Genomic DNA, 20,961 nt, shown 5'->3' on the forward strand with positions numbered 1-20,961 from the left:
TATTATTATTGTTATTACTCCGTGCAATTTTTTTTTTCCCCCTAAGAACACTGAGGCGTCGCTACCCGTCCGCAAAAGCTTTTCTCCTTAAACACGCATGCATTTGCACAAGGAGGAGGACCGAGAGGAGCAGTAGCATGCGGACCACCTGGTAGAGGAGCAGCCACCGAGGCACCGCCGGCGGCACGGGGGGACGCGGACCCTCGGATGCCCGCCACCCGGAGGGGCCGCGGCTTGTCCCCAGCCGCCTTATGAGATAGCAAAGCGGCCGAGGAGCCACCGAGACCCTCCTCAGCCCCCTCGCCCCTCTTCGCAGAGCTCCCGCAGCGCCGAGGGGCGATGGGGACGCGCGGAGCCTGAGGCCGGGCCGCCGCGGGGGGCTGTCAGCTTCCAGCGCTTCCCTGCCTGCCGGGGCTCTCCGTCCATGTGCCCGCAGCCGGCGGGGCCTGAAGCCGGGATGAATTTCGGCGTGCTCTTGGCGTTCGTCCTCTCCCTGCCCCTGGCCCGCCTGGAGGTGAGTGGGCTGAGCCCCCCGCAGGTGCTGAGGGGGCTCGGGGCGGGCGGAGGGGGCGAGCGGCGGCCCGGCGGGCCGGGGCCGGGGCCGGGCGGGGCGAGGCGGTGCCGCCTAATGGCGGGCAGCCCCCGGCCCTCAGGCGCGGCCGCCCGCCCGCCGCCTCCCGTCAGCGGGGCGCGGAGGGGCTGCCCCGACCCCCACAGGGAGCGGGGGGTGCCCGCTCGGGGCCGGGGGGAGGCGGGGAGCCGGCTCCGCTCCCCAGATTTGTCGGCGCGGAGCCCGGGCTGCAGCCGGTGCCCGGCTGTGAGGGAAGGGGGTGGCGCTGCCCGGGGGTGAGGTGTGGGGAAGGGGGTGCCGTGAGGGGGTGCGCACGCCCCCCCCGCTTGAGGGGATGCCAAGCAGGGTGTAGCCGAGGGGGCGGAAAAAAAAAAAGGGTTCGGGGAGATTCTGTCTCAGGGATGGGTCCCGCACGCCATCGCACCCCGCTGTCCCTGCCACGCGCCCCCGGGGACGCAGGCGGGCACCAAGCGGTGGGCTCGCACGAAGGGCAGACGCCAGTCGCCCACCTGGAGGGCGCAGCCACCTTCCCTCCCGCAGCCGGTTCGCCTGCCTCTCCCCTCCCAGAACCGCGGACAGGGAAAAAAAGCCGCAGGCCCCCAAAATCCTGCAGCCAGGATTCGCCGTCCGATCGCAGGCTGAATTAACGGGGGCGCAAAGCCCCCCTTGCAGCTCGCCGCGGCGGCCGGTTCCCACCGCAGCCCTACCCGAGGAGACCGAGCCGTGCGTCGGCTCTGCGGCTGGGCTGCTGTCAGAGGCAGGAAATCTCCTTCCACCAAAACTTTCCTCCCTTTGCATCACGTCTGCCTCTTCCTTCCCCATTTTCAGGCAGCCCCGCTCACGGGCGGCGGGGAAGGCGACGGGTGCGAAGCGTGGCATCGCCTCCTCACGGGCCCGCGCTGCCCTTGCCCAAGCCGCAACGGGAAGCAGTTAGAGCTGCGGGCTGCCCAGTGGTTGTGTTTGTTTTGGGCAGAGGATGGCATTTCCTCTGTGGGTGGCTTCTCCCGTGCAGCATCAAACAGCAGCTATGGTTGGCGCTGGGTGAAAATGTGTCTGATCCCAGGGCGCTGCTGCTGTGTGCTGTAACCACGCTAAAACGCCGCACAGCCACAGGACAGTCCGGTAGGGTTAGAGTTTAGGGATTCTGGCTCTGGCCATTAGGTTTCTTGGGAGGAATAGCGATATTCATCATTCCACTGGAGAACCGGGAAGGTTCCCGCTTGAGCCGATGCAGCTGCCTGCAGCCAGTCCCCTCATCCACTCCAAGGGTGGCACGTCACCTCTGCACCGGGCGTACAGCGTGACCCTAACCACGCTGCTGAACGGCAGGCATCCTCCAAAGGGGGTCTGCACCCCTCCTCAGGGCGTGAAGGTCCCGGAGAAGGCTCGGCAGGAGCACCAGCTCGCCCCGATCCGCAGCGATCTGAGATGGAGTCTCCCGAGTCCCTCTCCCTCTTCCATCACACCCACCTGGAGCTGGAGGGCCCTGGAGCCCGTCCAGCGGGAGGGAGCGCGCGCCTCAGCGGGAAGGTATTTGCCAGTTGGGAAGCGAGGATGCGGAGCGATTTGCATTCGCCCCGCGGGCTGCAATAGTTGCCTTGCAACATTTACAGAGATGGGCTGAGCCAGGCGTGGCTCTGCCTGGGTGAAGCCCTGTTGGCAGGGCTTTCTGGAATTCCCAAGGAATGGGGTGCGGCCGGGCGCTCGCTTACGGCCCTGGCCCCGCTGTGCCCCTTCCCGGTGGGAGCCTGCGGGGCTCCTGCAAGCATCGGGTAGTGGCAAGGACAGGCCGGGGGAGCCAGGGCGGCTGGTAACCGGAGGGATGATGCCTTTGGGTGTTGGGAAGCGAGCGAGGAGGCAAGTCGTGCGTGTGCCTCTCGCCATCAGCTGATGCGTGGCAGCGGGAGGGAAGGACAACGGTTCCTGCGGTGCTGCCGGCACACAGCGGGCCGCTGCCTTGTAAAGGGGAAAGGAGGGGAGGGGAAAATCTGGCTGTGTTTTAGGAACGTGGGCTAGATCAAACCTTAGGTTTAACGCTTTTAAGGAAGCAAATGGTCAGCTGTCATCCCACGTGGAAGGGGTTCTTCTGAGGAGGGCTGTCCCTGCATGCGTGGTCCTCTGACAGAAGACCCTGTGCTGTGTTCAGTGGTCGGTGCTGCCTGCCAAGCCTTCTGCTGGGGAGCGCTGCAGAGTCTCCCCATCAGCTTCAGCATTAAAAAATGCTATTTATATGATTTTTTTATTTTTTTTTTGCCTGGCTGATCACTCAAGACCCTGCTGCCAAAATCCCCTGCTGCGGTCAGTGTGGAGATGCTCAGGAAAAGTCCTCTCTCTCCTGGGCAGAGGAGCAGATAGCTGCGTGCTGCCCTGCCCTAGGCCAGCAGCGCTACCTCCCTGCCCTCCTGGTGCAGTCCCACGTAGGTCTGTAGGCACACCACCCAAAAAACAAGAGGGCTGGGGGAGCCCTCACCTTGGGAGCATCCTTGGCTGCTTTCTCCACATCACCTCTGCTAGCAGGGGAGATGCTGCGCCATCGGGCAGGACCCTGCAACTCTAGCCCACGAATCGGAGCTTTCAGCTTCCCCAGTGCTCGAAATCATACATCGGCAGAAAGCTCCAGAGGTGGTGGGGCTAGGGGCGAGGCTGATTTTGGGAGATTACACGTGCATGGGGACAGTGACGTAGGACGGCACGGGCTCATGGCAGGGCACCGCCGCGCGTGCATGGGTTTGCAGCAGCCCAAGCTGCTGACGTCTGGGAGGAGGGAGGCAAAGCTGCCACCCCGTGAGGCCCCGGCCTCGCACCCTCAGCCTGCCCGGGGCTACGCTGCCTGCTGCGAGACGTGCCGTGGCACCAGGAGAAGGGAGGGGACGTCCCTGCGGGTGCAGTTCGGGGGAGAGCCAGGCACTGGGGGCAGAGGGAGGGAGGGAAAAACAAACTCGCTTTCTTCTAGGAATTCAGCGGCCTCGCAGGAATACGAGGCCAGGCCTTGGGGCACTTGACAGCCAGCCAGGAGTCCATTGAGACAAAAGTCTTCTTTGATCTGCCGCGCAGTTAAAAAAGGAGATTGTTAACCTGCGTTAGACAAATAACCCCAGAAGAGTTGCTAAGCAGGAAAAGCACCAGCGGCTTGGGCTGTGCTGCCGGGGGTCCCACCTCCTGCGCTGCTCTCCCACCTTCTGACCCCATGGCACCCGGTGGAGGAGCCTGGTGGACCTCCGCTTCCCCACCGAGTGCCTCGGGGCCGGGTGAGTGCAATGCCCCGAGCCTCCCAGGCCTGAGGGTGCTCTTCCAGAGGCCAAAGGGAGCAGGGACAAGCCGCAGCTCATGTCTGCCTAGCTGCCTCTTGCGCGCAGTTCTGCAGTGCAGGGGGAAGGAAGGAGCTTGCAGATGTCAGTGGCAGAGCTGCCGCACAAACCCCGGGGAGGAGGATAGGATTATGAGCCGCGTGGGCTGCGGATACGCCGTAGCCGTGCTGATAGTATCTGCCACAGGAGAGAAATTGGCACCCAAAACGCTGCCGTGAGCAGGGAGCGGAGCTCGTTCCTGCAGGCGGTGCCCAGCAATCCAGCTCCCCGGGGCCTGCCTTTGCGATCCCCGATTCCTCTCTGCTTCCCCCCCCTGCTCCCTTAGCAAGGTGACAGCTCCCGGCTCGTCTCCAGAGCCACCGAGTCTCGTAACACCTGCCCACGCTCTCCCCCGGCGGGTGCCGGAGTTTAAAATAAAAGTTCCATTTCCTACACGTATTAAGTATCAGGAAGGAGCAGGGGCATCCATGCACAGCAGCGTTTGCACGCAGATGCGCTGGGCTGACAGGTGCAAACGGCAAAACGCCTGCATTTCACCGCCCAGCGCCTGGCCGCGAGTGCTGGGAATTGCCGTGTGGTCCCACTCCTTCCTCACGCCACAGGGGTTGTCAGAAGGCGGCCTCATTTCGCAGCTCCTCAGCGAGCCCTGAATCATCAGCCCTGAGCTGTGCGTTCATCGCTGCCGCTGGTTCCAGTGAAAGCCCCCAGTGCCTAAAAGCCAACGCTTAGCCACCCGCCTGCTGGTTTTCCTCGGCTCGGAGCAGAAAGGAAATGCTCCGCGCTGAACCCTGGCGGGGAAGGAATAGCTGTAAGCCGGAGGGACCACACACGTGCCACCAAGTGCCCGTAAAAAAACCCACATGAAAATCCCGGCGAGCCAAGCTCTCCTCTCAGTTACAGGGCACGGCCTGGGGCTGCGCCTCCGGCGGCATCCCGCACCCGGCTGAAAGAGCAGCTTTTCCGCATGAGTAGCCCTGAATGAAGGGAGCTAGGAGCTAAGCAAACACTCCGGCCAGTGCTTTCCCCCGTCTCTTTTTCTAGCCTTTCGGAAGTACGGTTTAATCAGTGCTTGCTTTCCCACACGACTCCTTTGTAGTCGCGCTAAGTGCTGCCACCGGGACCAATTCGAGGCAGGTGCCAGCGTAAGATTCCCAAGAGATCGATGGCGTTGCACCTGCCTGCGCAAACCCCGGCTTTGGCCCGCCACCCGACGCGTATAAACCTTGTTACTTCAGGTTTTTGGCACCGGCGCCCAGTGTCCCCCAAGCTCCCACGTGTTTTTTTGTCATCCAAGCCAGCCCCACAGCCCACCACCCCCAGCACCCTTTCATGTCCTCCCGGCGGCGTTTGCGGTTTCGCCGCGGGCTCATACCGGAGCAGCGAGCTCAGCTGCGAAGGTCAATCTTCCTCTCCACCCCCCAGCTTTTTTTTTTTAAGAGTATGCAAATGCTGGATATTATTGGGCCGCTGTGGTTTGAAAACACGCGCACGCACACGCACATGCACACGATAATCTCACAAAGCCCGCGAGGGAGTTTCATAACAGAGGGAAATATTGGGAAGGTTTTATCTGATAGCGTAAGGGAAGTCTGTTAAAACGCCTGTACTGCAGGCAGCAGGAATGAGAGGCCACCTGGAGAAGTCATACAGCACCGGAGAAGGAAGCCTTGCTGGCTGCTCGCATCACATTCAGGGCTTCGCCGCGTAGCTCAGGCATTTACTTGCTTTTTTTGGTCTACCAACTGCTTCGTGAGAGGCGGCGAGAGGGGCTCTCTCGCTGCTGCTCGGGTTTTGGGCTCCTGCTTTCGTGAGGGCACGTCCTCCTCCGCGTTTTGCCGGTTCTGCCGTGCCTCCCCCGTGCACCTTCGGTTCCCCACGCCCCCTCTCTGTGATGCGCCGTTTGCAGACCAACCCTCTAATGCTTCTTTTTCTCCTTTTTTTTCTTGTCGTCTGGCAGGGGGACCCCATACCCGAAGACATTTATGAGATTTTGGGTGACAGCTCAGTGCGCTCCATCAGCGACCTCCAGCGTGCCCTGCGGATAGACTCCGTAGGTAAATCTCCTCTTCGCCAAACACTCCTCTTTTTTTTTTTTTTTTTTTTTCCTTCTTAACTCTTCGGGGAGGTGGGAAAAAAGGGCAATCCGTTTTCCAGCAGTCACACTACCAGCGGAACCCACTGTCAATACAGGAACCACTCAGGGGCCACGACCTGCGCATTAACACCCCTAGTCCCCCTGAAACCTATGGGAGTTAGGCAAGTAGATGCATTTTGAACCTCCTCCTAACTGCCTGCTCTACAAGGGACACACAGAAACGATAAGAGATGGGCAAGGTGAGTGCACAGAGCAGGGATCAGCGCCTTTCACCCCGCGAGGTGCACAGGCAGCAGGGCTCGAGCTGGCTGAGGCTCAGCACAGGAGGCAGAGAATCGAGAGGTGGAAATAGGCTGACGGAGGAGAAGAGGGCCGAGCAGGTTCTCCGGTTTAGCTTGCAGGAGGGGCCACGTGCCCAGGGGCGAAGTCAGGCCGGCCGCGGGTCGCGTTGCCTCGCCTCCTGCCCCGAGATAAGAGCCCCGGGGGCTGCAGTGCCGCGGGGTCACTTGGCGCGGAGGGCGGCCGGAGCGGCGAAGCGCGGAGGGGTCGGCACGTGTGGGAATTGGAGCACGCGCCACGGCGGCTGGGCTGGCCCAGGAATTTATTTATAAACGGTCTCTTCAGAGCAAATTCCTTTCTATTCTAACCCTGCTCCCGCCCGTCGTCCCCCGGCCCCCCCAGCTCGCCTTCTCTCTCGTGTTTTGTCTGTTTGGAGCTTTGTAATCCTTGCCGAGACACTATCTACGGGGGAACAGAATTTCCTGCTTTTGTTTCCTATGCCAGTCCAACCACTGGCGCAGTCTCAAAAGCATTCCCGCTGCCTTTCAAAACGGCCCTGGAGGGGCAGGGGGGAACGCGAGGGGGAGGGCACCAGCTGCGTTCTGCTATTGTTTGCCTTAGAAAGAGGCGACGAGGCTCCCCAGCACCACCACGGCCGCTCCCTGCCCTCGCCCGCTCCCTCCTCCTCGTCCACCAGCCGCACAATGGGGCAATTTCCAAAATTAGCCCTGCCGGATTGTCCCAGGCCGGTCCCCCCCCCCGCCCCAAGCCTCTTCAGTGCCGACCCAGGGTGTAGAAGGACAACCTGGAGAGGGAGGGACCCGGTTTTCAATAGGAGATTTGTTTCGAGTCAACAGTTGTTGCTATTTTTTTCCCCTCCCTCTCCTCCCGTCGCTTTAACCTTTGCGCAAAAGGCAGCCCCCACCCTCGCCTGACGGCGTGCCAGGCGGCGCAGGATGGAGGGGTGGGGAAGATGCGTGCAGCCTGTCATCTCCCGGTGCCCAAGGAACAGATACATCTCTATCGCAGCTACCAGCTGCCCTCAAGGCCGGGGAATAAGGCAGGGCTCCCCTGTTGGCTTGGAAAGCCCAGGGGCACGGCAGCAGGCTGGAGAGCTTTGAGTCACCGGTTTCACTTCAGGTCCCTGGTAGGAGGGGCACGGAGCGGTGCTGTGAAGCCGTCCCTGTTGCTCCCCGTGGATCCCCTCTGGCCTCAGACGGAGACCCGTCATCGCCATTTGCTTGCCCTGCGTGGAAGCTGTGTGCTGGCAGAACAACGGCGCTAGGACAGGACTGAGGAAGAGGGATGGGAGATGATAGGTGTGGGAAGTCTGCTCCACCACACGTCTGATAAGCAGAGATCTTCCACTGGCCCCAAATTCCCTTTAAGAAAATTGCTCCCTTGCTGCTGACGTCCATTCAGCTTCCTTCAGCTGCTAAAGCCGGCCGGAGAAGGAAGGAGCTGTGGCTGGGTGGGAGCTATCTCCGAGCGCGGCCATTGTCCGCAGCTCAGGAGGGGCTGCGCGGCCGAGTGCTCCGTGGGGACTATGGGCATTTCTCAATTCAGCACTTCCTATGGGAAAAAGCCGTGGGGCGGGAGGGACCTGCTCAGAGCCGGGCTCGGTGCTATCTGTCTTCCTCTCCCATCGCTCGCGGAGCTACCTCCAGCTCCCGCGGTGCAGCAGAGGGGAAAAACGGCCATTTTAGCTTCACTTTTAGTTCTGCTGCTGTAAAACGGACTCTTAACACAGAGGGGGTGTGGGCTGGGAGAGAGACCCCTCGTTCACGACAGGCTTATTCCTTTGAACCGTGTAGCGAGCAAGGAGCAAACCCCAAATCTCTGTGCCCCAGCACAGCTGTGACCTTGCTGGTGGATTTCTACCTCGTGTGATATCTGGGGGCATGGGCTCATCCCTCATCCCTGCACCTCGCCCGCTGAGCAGAGCACAAGCATCTGCCTTCTCCTCCTGCCCCTACCCGCTGCTATCGGGTCGTGTCTTTCCCTTTGCAGAGGAGGATAGCTCCAGCCTGGACCTGAATGCAACTCATCCCGGTCCAAACGCCGCGTCCCTGGCTCGAGAGAGACGAAGCCTGGGTGAGTGTGGGGTGCTGCACCTTGGGGCTGCTGGGACGCTGCCTGGGCAGCAGCGGGGGGCTGCAGGTACGTGTGCGGAGCGCCTGTGTCGGGGTAGAGATGGCTGTGCACGTGGGGGTGTGGACAGACGGGAAAAAGGGTCCGGGGCTCACGTGGGAGCTGGGTGTTACACCCCAGCAGGGCGGGAGAGGGAGTCCGGAGCTCTGCAGGTTGCTCTGCTTTGACTCACCCCGCGGTGCTGATTTGCTCGAAAGAGCTGTCATCTCCTGCCGTGGTGAGGAGCGTCGTATTGCTGGGGGCCCTCCACTCCCTTGTGTCCGGGGAGGGATCTGGGTGGGTGGGCGAAGGGGAAAGGAGTGTGTGTGTGTGTGGTAGAGCCGTGCAGGCTCTCCGCTTTTCCCGCTGGAGGTGGCTGCAGCAGGTCGGTGACAGCTGCACAGCCCGTTTCATCCTCCCTCCTTCTCCGGGCCCCCCGCAGATGCTCTGGCAGCGGCAGAGCCAGCTGTCCTCGCGGAGTGCAAGACGCGGGCGGTGGTCTTCGAAATCTCCCGCACCATGGTGGACAGCACCAACGCCAACTTCGTGGTGTGGCCGCCCTGCGTGGAGGTGCAGCGCTGCTCCGGCTGCTGCAACAACCGCAACGTGCAGTGTCGCCCCACGCAGATCCGCGTCCGGCACGTCCAGGTGAGAGGAATGCCTCCCGCTTCTCCCTCCTCCCACAGACCTCCCCCCCCCCAAAAAAAAACCCCAAACCCCGGCGGGTCTCAGGTGCAAGGCTCGCCCAGCTGCCTGTTCCCTGACGCCCTCCTTGGGGTCACGTCTCCCGCATTACCCACGCAGCGCTGCAGCCTGCGGCGCGGCGACGTCCGCGGGAGGGCTGGTGCTGTCCAGCAGCTGGGGACTGTCACCGCAGCGGTGCTGCAGGGCACCGTCCCCAGCTGCAGCTCCACGCCACCGCCCTTGCTATTTCTGCAGCTCGAGGCAGCCTCGTCTGTGTTAGAGCAGGAGAACCAGGACTCTTTCACCGCAGGAGCTGTTTTTGATGCAAAATACAGAGGGCCTGTGGTGTCAGCGCTCCATCCCCCAGCTGCTGCTGCGGCTTCTGCCCAAGACAGGCGTTGAAGCAGCTTCTCCTCTTTCCCCAGCCCCACGGTTCCCTCCCGACCCGGTCCAGCAGCGAGCAGGCACCTGATGGCTAACCTCCTGCTCTGATCCTGCCTGCCCCTCCGCTAATAGTGATCTTCTCACAGCTTCCTCCCAGACAGCTTGTTTAAAAATAATACTCATCCCGCGCTAATCCTCTGCCCGAGCCGTAAGAGAGACTCCCCCAGGCAGGCGGCAGAGGTTGGCCGGGAGAGATTGTATTCACGCAGCCCTTTTCATCAGGAAATTCCTTTCTCAGAAAAGCCAGGCTGAATGAGGGAAAAACGTGGGGGGAGCAGGAGTTGTTTTTGTGGAAAAAGCAAGCGAGAGGTCAAAAGCCAGCCAGAAAAAGTGACCTGGAAATGGTTTCTTTGAGGACAGAGGTCTCTCTATTGTTTGGCTGGAAGTGTTTGTCTAGCGAGCAGCGTGTGGTCTGAAGCGTGTGGAGTGGGCTTTCAAGGAAAGATAAACAGCCTGGCTGCCGCGGTGCTGCTGAGGGATGCTGCTGGGGCAGTGGGTTTGGAGGAATTCAGTCCCAGAGGCGCAGCAGAGCAAGTATTTATAGCTCGCAGAGCACTTCAGGGACCGTGGTCTCGTTAGATAAGGCGAATGGGGTCAGGCCCGGCCGCTGCTGGAGTGGGAGGACCCCTTAGGCAGCGCGTGCCGTGCCCTGCGGTGGGATGCGGAGCTGTGAGCCTTCCCTCTGAGTCAGCACTGGTGGAGAGTCCGAGGGAATTTCCAGAGCACCGCCTTCCCCCTGAAACACGGAGCTGAGGGCTTCAGCCCTGCGAGTTATTAAAGAGCAGGAGACAAATTCAGACAGGCCTGCTGAAGCAGTGTTTGCTTACGTCAAGCCCGAGCTCTTCTCCTTTTGCCCTTCCTGCGAGACCCTGCGGCAATTAATTCTGGCGATTAATTCAGGTCCCCACCGTCCTGGCTGTCAGGAAGAGGCCGGCATGCTCTGCACGTCCCGTGCTTCTGCATGTGGCCAGCCACTCATCCCTCTCCCCACCACCAGCAGTAACAAGTTAGGGACGGGGGAAACAGCCCGTCACATCCCAGCTTGCCTGGTTTAGGGCTTCTCTGATCGTGTGTGCAAAATTAGCTCCCGTACGCACCACCCCTGGCCTTGAACCGTGCTCCATAAACTGCCTCCTGACCCTTTAGGAAGAGAGCCAGCACCGAAGCGCACGGACGCTGATTATTTTCACAGAGTCGGAGCTACAGCTGTGTTCATCTCTTGGCTGCACCTCTCTTCCAAATAGGTGAACAAGATCGAATTTGTCCAGAAGAAGCCAAAATTCAAAAAAGTCGTCGTGCCTTTGGAGGATCACGTGCAGTGCCGGTGTGAAGCGGTGTCCCGCCCGCCCCCCAGGAGCAGCCGGCCAGCGCCACGTGAGCAGAAACGTAAGGATTTGGGCATTCGTAGCGTGGAGACAGGCGTGAGAAGAGAGGCTGGGGAGAGGGGAACGAGCCCTCCGCCGGCTTAAATCTGCTGAGCTCCGGGGGATCCCATGGGCCTCTGCTGGTTCGTACCAGCCTGAGGACATTTCCCGGGATGTCTGCCTGCCGGCCAAGGGCTGACACCGAGGGAAAGGAAGGAGGGGAAGGTGAGGGGTGAGGAGAAGGACATCGTGGGAAAAGGCAGAGGGCAGAGACTGAGGAGAGCAGAGGGCGAGAGAGAGAAAAACAGAAGACTGCAGAGCTCTTTGTTGATAGTGTGTGGGGGAAGATATCTCGACGTGACCCGGTGTCCCCTTGCTGTACACGCTCCCCTCTGTTTTGGCAGGCTTGTCACCGTCGTTCACCACAGCCGCTGTCTCGCAGAGGAAGCGGGTACGCCGGCCGCCAGCACAGAAGAGAAAACATAAGAAGTACAAGCATGTCAACGATAAGAAAGTGCTGAAAGAAATCCTCGTAGCATAGAAGTGCTGGCAGGGGAGAGAGAGCACAAAGCAGGTAACAGCAAGCTGCTCTTCCAGCCGGGAGCGATGTTCTCCCGGGACAGGGCACCTCGGGCACTTCCCACAGCTGCAGCCGCTCGCTCGGTGCGGGGCTGCCGCAGGACCCGGGCGTGAGAAAAGCAGGGTTGCAGGAGGGGGGAGGACACGGCTGGGGCCCAACACGTGCACCCTATTTATGGCTTTATGGCTCTCTGCAGAGGCAGCAGGGTCATGCTGCAGCCCTGCCTTGCTCTGGGGCTTCAGCCTCCCCTTTGCCTCCCTTACAGGCAGACAGCAAGCCTGACTTCTCTCTGCACCTAAATCCCCTCGGGATCCATGTTATTCTTCTCTTCTGTGGAGCAGCTCCTGTTCTCCTTTCTCTATTGATTCTCCGTTGAAAGCAGAGAATTAATGTTGCTCTGGGGATCCCTTTTCCTTTTCTTTCATTAGTTGGGTTGGCAGAAAGACTGAAAAGCGGCAATGCTTTTGGTTCATCCCGCTGCTAGCAGGAAGCCCGTGCACATAAGAAAGGTCATACCAGGGGAGAGGAGAACTGGAATCTCGGGCAATAGATCTGGACTTTGTCAGGCCAGGGTCTGATTCTTCTCTCCCTGACTTGTGTAAACAGGAGTAGTTCCCTCATCAGCAGAAGAATTTTACTGGTACAAGCAAAAGGAAAATAAGCACTGGTTCCTCGTGAGAGAGGGAAAGGTGCAGAAAAGAAAGAAAGAGCAGCCTGGGCACAGCACTGGGGGCTGAGTTTGGAAGGAGGCAGCACAGCCCAACGCTGAAAGCCCTGGCCTGTGGCTCTGCAGCTCCAGTCCTGCCACAGCTCCTTGGATGAGCCTGGGCCACTCACTTTGCATTCCCGTCCCTCGCCTCAGGCCAGGGAGACGATGGCCTTCTGCCCCGTGGCCTTGCAGGATCGGGGGAGGAGGGGCACCAGCCGGTGTCTTGGGATTGTCATTCCCACGCTGAGCTCCACAGGGGCTCTGATCATCCCAGGATCCTCCTGGCCAGCCCACGGTTCCCAGGGTACGAGTGATGCAAACCCATGCAAATTTCAGCTCTGGCTCAAGCTGTCTGGGAGAAAAAAATAGAGAAGGTCAAAAGCCCTCCCGTGCTTCTAATTTGGCACTTCAACGCAAACATTTCCAGAGGAGAACGAGGGAGAGGATGGGAGCTGCAGGGGCAGAGGGTTACATACTCTAATGCCGTGCCTATTTTTGTTTCACTTCCAGGTTTATTTAATATATTTGCTGTATTGCCCCCATGGGGTCCTTGGAGTGATAACTTTTCCTCTTTGTCCGTCTGCCTCAACGACTGATTCAGGCGGCAAATGGTGCTTCCCTTTCCATCAGTGGACCTTCTCCCACCAAAGCCTCTCCCTCCTTTCATTTATTAACGATATAAATTTTTAGAAAAAAAATAAAAAGAAAAAAAAGACAAACACAGCATATATATATAAATATATATATATATGAGAAAAGAACAAAGTACAAATGAAACCGTGATCCCCGACAGCCACAACACGCGACGAGGACAGGACAATGCCTTCCCTGCTCCAGAGGACGGGATGGAAAATGTGAAAAGGAAAGTGGGTCCAATTTCTTCCGAGGGGAGGAGAAAAACAAACAGACAGAGGGAGGAAGGGGCATATTCCTCCTTCTCCTTGTGTTTCTGGTAAGGCTGGGGGGCCCGGCTGAGATCCACACTTGCACTGGACCTACGTTTTGCAAACAGGCATATCTCAGACTGCGAGCGGCGGCCGACGATGGAAAATGCACTAAGGACTTTTATTGCCCTACCTGGACAGATATATATTTTTAACGTGCGTGCGTATATTTTATTTTAAAAAAAAAGAAAAACCAAAACCACTAAAACACACAACATCTCGGGGAACAGGAAAAAAAAAAAAAAAAAGAAAGAAAAAGCAACCACCACCACGAGAACAAAACCAAGAAGCCAAATGCATTCCCCCCCTCCCTTTCCCCTCCTGCTCCTGGTGCTGACTGGAAGGTGTTTGGATCGTGGGGAAGGAGCAGACGGCGGCAGATTCGTCTCCACGCCCCCGGCCCCTCACGAGGGGAGCCATCTTTGCACATGCTGGTGGAGAACTCAACTTTCCAGGCTCGGACTCAGATCTATTTTTTAAAATTCGCTCCGTATGTGTGCGCGTGTATATGTGTGTATATCTATACATGTGTTTGCGTGTGTGTGTGTGTATTTATACATGCATATATAAATATATATATATATATGTTCTTAAACGGATTTCATTCCCCAGCGGCAGGGAGCTCGGAGGGGGCACGCGTGCGTCAGCTCCGTCGGGCTGGAAGAAGAGGGCCCTGTGTCTGCAGAGTTACTCAGTGCCCGCGAGGCCTGGGACGGGACGGGCAGACTCCCCGTCTGATCTCTCCCCGTCTCGTTGCCCTTTTCTCTCGCTCCCCACCAACCCCCCGTCGCGACTTCCTTGCAGGAGGCGAAGCGGCAGCACAACAAGGCCAGCAACAGCCAAACTTAGAAGCATGACTTAATCTCAGTGAGCTGTCCTTGCCTGCTCTGTGGTCCTGAAAGCAGAATCATGTCATTCCCCCGAGCTTTTTAACCCCTTCGCGGGCGTCCTGCGCACCGTGCTGTCGTTGCTCTCGCCCTGCGAGCGGCCCTGGCTCTCCCGTCTTTTCCCTCGCATTTTCCCCCTCAGATTCCTTCTGGATTTTACCCATTAGCTGTTGCAAGCCCACTTAGCTTGGAAGTCGATCCAAGCCGTGGGCAGCTCGGCGTAGGTGTAGAGAAAGGAATGAGCACGGCCTTCACGGTTGGCAGCAGCGATCTGAGACAGAAATGAGCCTGGGGAGGACCCGGAGCACGACCGAGCAGGCGGTGGCAGAGGGAGACGGGCTCTGTTTGCAGGGGCCAGCTGCACACCCCTTAGTCATCGCCAGAAAGGTTACGCACCAGAAATGTTACACGCAGTGGGAATTCCCAGCGGCACCGCGGGAATCCCGCTCTCTGCTCCCGCCGGGTGCTGTGGAGTTGCACACGAAGCTGAGCTCGAGCTGCCCCACCAGCCCCTTCTCCCCACGCTCGCGGCCCCGTGGCAGAGCAAAACCCCAGAGGGAGCTGGGGAAGGAGGCAAAGACACAGCTTGGGGCTGCCCTCCCGCCCCGAGCCCTCAAGTCTTAAGATGCTTTGCTTTCCTCTTCCAAATTCTGTTTCGTTCGGTTTGTAAAGACGGTGAGGTTTTATTTTATTTTGTTTGGCTTTTCTTTTTTTTTTTAATGTAAGATTAATTTATACTCAGTACTGTATTTAAAGTTGTAAAAAAAAAAAAAAAAAAAAAAAAAGGAAACCAAACCTCTCCAGCAACATTTTCTCTTCCTTTCCGTGAACTGAATGAAAGTCAGCAGAGGCGCAAGCAGCTCACTGCAGGGCAGATCGGGATTCCCGGTGCCTCCAGTTTCATTTTCAGGACATTTAATCTGAGGTTGCGGGGAGAAGCAGCCCATTGCTGGGAAAGTCCTGCCAGCACCTGCCCGCGGCCAGCAGCGCAGCAGCCCTCCCTCCGGCCTCTGCCAGCGCACGGTCTGCTCCGAAATGACTCAGGCGCTGGGGATTTCTTATCGAGAGGTCCCCTTTTTTGTTAGCTCCTCCGCTCGGAGGCACAGCCAGAATTGCCCTGCGCTTTCATCCCATCTCCGGATTCCTCTGCTTTGAAGGAGCTGGCCCGGTGTTTACACTCTTCAAAGCTGTGCAAACACTCGGCCCGGTCCCTCCTTAGTCATACCGTCTAGACGACGTCGGTCCTTCCCTCCTTCGGAAAGGCTGCCGTTTTTCCCTTTCCCCCGAGCAAGGGAGGTGTTGCGCAGCTGGCAGGCGGGCGCGAGGTGGGCGAAGCAGCCGCTCTTCGGGCTTTGGGGCTTTGGGTTCGAGGGAGAAGCCCCGGGAGAGCTGCGGCGTGCCGGGGAGAAGCCTTTGCTCCACGTAGGGCTGCCGGCTTGGCTCACTCGGTGCCACAGGCAATCTCCAAAAACTGGGCAGCCGTGGCAGCTCTCCCTGTTTTAATCGCCACGGCTCTACCAGCGCCTGCTGTTTCACCTGGTGGCCAGGTGAAAAAAAAAAATAAAAATCTGTTAAAAATCTGTTAGCCCCAGTTTCCTCACCAGGCCCTTGGCTCTTTGCTGGTTTTACTGTGCTCAGGAGTGCGCAGGACCGCAGGCCCCCCAAGTCCTGTGGCTCCGAGGAGACATCTGGCCAGCCAAGCTTCAAGCAGCGCCCGTGGTGGCACCACGTGGGACAGGACACGATGGGGAGAGGGACACGTCCCACGGGACCCCAAGGTGGGAAGGGACACAGGGGAGAGGGGACATGTCCCACGGCGGCCCCATCCCACCGTCCGTGCGCCCGGTGGGTCCTGGGGGTGGAGGAGCTGCCCATGCCAAGCAGGATGCGCAGAGGGAGGAAAATACAAAGAATTAAAAACCATTTAGGAAAAAAAAAAAAAAAGCCCACAAAATGTTTCTCAAAGGAGTCAGGCTCCCCTGCAGCTGTTCACCACTCGCCTTCACGCAGCCCGTGACCAAGCGGAGCCATGTCCCCCCCTGGGCTGTAATCGGCCCGTGACTCAGGAATTTCCCCTCTTAAAAGGCATTGCCAAGGAGCCAAGCAGCCTCGGCTGCTCCCAGCTTTCATCTCAGGGTTAGCGGAAAAATGAACCCTCAGGACCCCAAAAAAACAAGCAGGGGCTCCCCTTCCCTTTTTGTCCCCCGGCCAGGCGGGTGCCTGGGGACTCTCCAACACCGTGAGCTGCCCGGGTTTTGGGATGAGAGCGGGTTCAGGGAAAACCACCCCCTTGCAATCACCACCTCAGTCCGAGGAGCCGTTTGCAAGCAATTATTCAGCGACCCAAACGTCGCAGGGAGGTTTGTGGCCTGACAGGCCGTGTCGAAACAACGCTCGCAGCGATGTTTTTTTCGCACAGCGCGCTGGGGACGCCGGGCCATCGCCGTCTTGCCCAGCAGCCTGGGAAACTCCCAAGTTCCCAAATCCGCTGACCTTCGTCCCCAGCCACCGCTGGGCAATGCAGCCACATAAAGCAGCTCTGCTCCCCAAAGAGCCCCTGCTCGGGTGTTTTCTGCACGGGAGAAACTGCTCCAGGAGCAAAGAGGAGGAGAGGTCCCCCCACGGCCGAGGCCGAGGTCGGGGCAGGAGCGTGGGGATGGATGAACCCCGAGGTGGGGGCCGTGCAAAGGGACCTGCGCCTTTAAAGCCCGCAGAGGTGTTATTTCGGTGGAAAAAGTGTTTCACGGTCACGATGGAAATTGTTTGTATCTGACTGATTGACTGAGGAGAGAGACAGAGAGAAAAGACCTTCCTTCCCCCCCGATGGATTCAGGAATTTTTTCCGCTAATCAAGAAGAAAAACAAAAAAGCGTGTGCTGGGGGGGCAGGGAGGAAAAAGGGGGTTCTCCCTGGTGTCCCATAAACCTGGTGGCCACGGACAAAACACGGCAATCGGAGCACAACCTGCCCTGGAAAGTCTGAGGCAGCGCTGACCAGCGCAGCAGAGGGGCAGCAAGCCTCCGGCTGGCCAGGGGTGTTGTGGCACGCTGGCTTTGCCCATCCCGAATTCGTGCTCCCAGAGGATGCACAAACCCAGAAAAGGCCCACAAAGGGCAGGATCAGAGCCCGCTGCAGTGAGGAGAAAGGCTGGGGGTGCGGGTTTCTCCCCAGGGAGGGATGGGGCTCGTGAGGGCAGCCAGCAGCTTCGTTAGCCGGTCCTCGTCTACCTGGGGCCGCTAGGGACGAGCCGCAGCGTGGCTCTGGTCATAGGGGCTGGAACTGGAGCTGGCTCCTTGCATTTGGGTTTGGCACAGACGAAGCTCTCCTGGCTGATGTGAGCAGCCCCATAACCAAATAAAGCATTTTCCCAGTGCAGCCGCCTCCGTTAAATGAAACAGAAAGGAGCAGCTGAACAGGATCTGCAGTTTTTCCCCGTGATACGCATTTTCCCTTTTCCATGGAGAGCCCGCCGGCTGAGCCGCAACCTATTGTTGCCCTTAGTTATTTCCTTAGGTCTTTGCCGAGGGTCTCAAAGCCTGTGGCCAGGAAGGAGAGAGCAGAAGACCTGCCCTGGCTTCCCACGCTGGGTGCGTGCGCAGAGCCAGGTGCCACCGACGGGTGGGCTTGGTGGCAGCGCCAGGGTCTGGCTGGATGCGGTGCTCGGTGTCCACACATTTTTTGTGCCCATCCATGGGGCTGCAAACGAACCTGGGAAGTTCGTGAGGAGCTGCAAGAATCGGCTGTTGAAAAGCTGGGCGAGCTCGCAGCGGAGCAGGAGGGCGCAGCTAAGCTAAAGGAGAGTTGGCTGCTGCTTTTGGGGGGGGCTTATTCTTATATTCACTTCCACCCCTCACCCAAAGGTCCCCCTGCTTGCCAGGAAGCCTGGTGGGGGCAAGCATTTTGCCACCTGGCTTATGCACGCACCAGCCAAGGAAACAATTCTGCAGCTGAAAGAGGAAATCTCGGTCCCGGCTATTTCCAACCTCTATTGTTTGTTACCCAACTCGCGCATTACGCAGAGCAGCGAGCAGAGCGGCGGGATTGCAACACTCCGCATGTGCTTTCAGACCCTTTAATTTTAGCATCGCAAGAAGGATTTGTGGTATCGAGAAAGCCCAGTTCTAAGGAAAGAGGAAACCTGTGATTCTGACATTTGACTTTGCCCAAAAAAGGAAGCAGCTCATGTTAGTGACCTAACCGCTTTAGTCATTTGGCTGTAATGCTCAGGGAGCCCAGTGGGTGCCGGGGGGGTTTCCCACCCCCAGGACCTGGAGCTGCAGCAAGGACGAAGTTCTCAAGCGGCTGGAGCTTCGTGCTCCTGCTCTTTGGACCTTTGCTCTGGGGAGCTCAGGTCTCGCGCCTGCCCCTTTCTGTAGGGGCCTCAGGCCAGGCCAGGCCCTGCCCGTGGGTTTCAGACCCTGCCCCAGTGTCCCTGCGGTGAGGACATCGCTGGGACTCCCTCGAGAGCCTTCCCGGTCCTGGGGGACATCGCTGCGCCGGCCACTTCCTCAAACGCAGAAGCACGCTCATTTTTTTGGGTTTTTTATTTTTTGAAATCTTGCAGATATAACACGCTTTCAATTCCTCAAAGCCTGGCTTCTGCATGTGACCAGAGGCATTGTCCCCTTCCCTCCCCGTCCCTTCCCCTTCCAGCAGCACACGTGTGCAGCTGGTGGCCAGAGCCAGGGCGTCTCCTTCTCCTTCTTTTCAACGGCCCATGGGGCTGTGTCGCGCGCATTTCATTGAGAAAGCCACGAAACCACCCACGGCACGCTGTGAAAAGGGAGAGCCCAAACACCTGGAGGAGCAAGACCCCAAGGGCCTTGCTTTGGCCGGGAGGGAAAACCACCACGATGCAGCACTGGCCCTGTTCGTTTTGTTCTGTCAATGAACGAAGGGAAAAAAAAAAAGTAAAGAAAAAATAAAAAGAAAAAAGAAAAGCAAAGCAAAAGGCTCTCTGTGATTCAGAGTCTGGAATCGTTGGGCTGTTGGTCCCAGCTCACCTCCACGCATGGCCAGGGGCAGGATACGGGGACCCAACGAGTCCCTGCAGCCCCCACATGCGTTCCCGTGCCAGGACACGCTGGAAGAGGCTGAGCTGAGGGACGGGTGCTGCAGAAGCAGCCGAGCCCGTCGGCGATGCTCACACCGTGGGGACACAGAGCTGGATGTCCCCAGGCTCGCCAGGGCACCAGCTATGGAGGGGACACTCGGTGCGCCCGTGGGTGCCCGCTCCCTGCCACCAGGCTGTTTTGCAGCGCTCCCATCCCCGGCCAAGGCAGGAATGCCAGGAATGCGAAATCCCGGCATAACACCCCCCCGCGTCCCCGTCCCGTCGCAAGAACAGGATATTCGCCTGAGCAACATCCACTCACACACGCCTCGCTATCAGGAAAAAACACTCAGTCAGCGTCTGGAAGGGGCCGATGGGCTGCCCGGCCGCCGGGGCTTCCGCGTGGGGAGGGAGAGCGGGACCGCGTGGGATCCTCCGCACGTGGGGGGCTGTGGGTGAGCACCGGCAGCAGCCAGGGGAATCCTAAATTTGGGAATTTGTCCTCATGCCGGAGCCGGCTGGCTTCTCGCAAAGTGACCCGGGGGGCTCCTTCATGGGTGCCCCAAGTTGTGCCAACACATCCCGCTCCCAGCGCGGGCTCCGCAAATCCGTCCTGTCCCAGGTAAACAGGATCTGGCCGCGCTGCCTGACCTTGTTTACCTCCCCGAAAGAATCTGGCTGGAATTTTCTTTTCTTGTTTTTTTTTTTTTTTTTTTTTTTTTCTTTCCTCAGGGCCGGTGAGTCAGCCGGCAGCAATGCGCGCAGCCTTTCCATACTGACTCACCCCGCTGCCCGCCGCTCCCCTCTGCCCCGCGCCGCCGGGGGCAGGCGAGAAGCCCCCGTGCCCCCGTGATGTAACCCACACACTGGTGGCCGTGACAGTGGCCGTGGTGGTGGCGGTGGCAGGAGGGAAGCGCGGCGGAGCGCTCGTGCAGCCCCCGTGCCAAAACACAGGAAGCGCGCCGAGAAGTCACCCCGCGCATTGTCAGCTCCGAAAACACCAAAGCAAACAAAACAAAACAGAATAATTAAAAAAAAAAAAAAAAAAAAAGGCCTAACCAGAACAATTGCCCAGAAGAGAAAAGAAAAAAGCAAGAAAAAAATCAGAGGCCAAAGGAGCTGGCCCAGCGCCAGGCCCCTTGTTTTCATTTCCCAACACAATGCACATTAAATAATACTTCCTTCTCGCAACACGGCCCTCCTGGGCCACTCTTGTTTGTCTCGGGGTCGGTGCGTGGGGTGATGGCCCCCGGCACCACCAGCCCGCTCCCGTCGCTGCTGCAGAAGAGCTCCTGGTGTCTCTAGGGCTGCTCCAAGCCTCTGGTGCCCGTCGGCAGGATGGGGCTGAGCCACTTTGCAGAGTGATGTCCCTCGTGTCCCCCCAAACAGCCAGCCCGAGCTAAGGAGCTGCCTGTAGGAGCTAATCACAGCAGTCATATGATATACGCTGATTTATTGCCAGGTTAAATAAAACAGAATAATAAAACGATATGCATCACACGTGGGATGAGCCATTCCATGACATTTCTGGCCAGGCTTGCAGCCTGGGATGAGGGGAAACCCTTTTCCTCGCCCCTTGGCTCTCCAGTCGTCAGGTGCCACTTGGCTGGGGCTCAGCTTTCTTCTCCCGGGGATTTCTCTCCCAGCCAACTGTCGCTGGCACCCAGCTGACTGCATTCAGGTGTCTGCATGCTGGAGGAATCCAAGGAAAACTGCTTTTGTTTATTCTGACTTCTCTCCTGAGAAATTTAACATCTGAGGCCCTTCTTTGTTGGCAGCGTCAACCAACGGCCATCAAGGGGTTGATCAGATCTATTTATCTATCTCTATCATCTCCATCTAACTCTACCTCTACCTCTTCCTCTGCCTCTACTTCTACATCTACATCTACGTCTACCTCTACTTCTACCTCT

General features: G+C 58.6%; 1 protein-coding gene and 1 long non-coding RNA gene across 2 annotated transcripts; both read left to right on the forward strand.

The window, feature by feature from the left end:
* The first annotated feature begins 137 nt into the window (after positions 1-137).
* PDGFB (platelet derived growth factor subunit B) lies at positions 138-13,699 on the forward strand. Its single transcript, XM_048069820.2, has 7 exons — positions 138-514; positions 5,837-5,933; positions 8,264-8,347; positions 8,826-9,031; positions 10,756-10,897; positions 11,280-11,449; positions 12,675-13,699. Exons 1-6 carry the CDS (start codon positions 425-427, stop codon positions 11,414-11,416), a joined length of 756 nt encoding a protein of 251 aa, XP_047925777.1. The 5' UTR covers positions 138-424; the 3' UTR covers positions 11,417-11,449; positions 12,675-13,699.
* Positions 13,700-17,421: 3,722 nt separating this feature from the next.
* On the forward strand, positions 17,422-20,560 carry LOC125183467 (uncharacterized). The gene is made up of 2 exons (XR_007165510.2): positions 17,422-19,670; positions 19,781-20,560. It is a non-coding gene; the product is annotated as an uncharacterized lncRNA (long non-coding RNA).
* Positions 20,561-20,961: the final 401 nt, after the last annotated feature.

Source organism: Anser cygnoides, chromosome 1, assembly GCF_040182565.1.
Source record: "Anser cygnoides isolate HZ-2024a breed goose chromosome 1, Taihu_goose_T2T_genome, whole genome shotgun sequence".
NCBI lineage: Eukaryota > Metazoa > Chordata > Aves > Anseriformes > Anatidae > Anser > Anser cygnoides.

Coding starts and splice junctions, on each gene's coding strand:
- PDGFB (XM_048069820.2), top strand. CDS start 425: ATGTGCCCGCAGCCGGCGGGGCCTGAAGCCGGGATGAATTTCGGCGTG. Junction 5,934..8,263: donor CCTGCGGATAGACTCCGTAG/GTAAATCTCCTC, acceptor TTCCCTTTGCAG/AGGAGGATAGCTCCAGCCTG. Junction 9,032..10,755: donor TCCGCGTCCGGCACGTCCAG/GTGAGAGGAATG, acceptor TCTTCCAAATAG/GTGAACAAGATCGAATTTGT.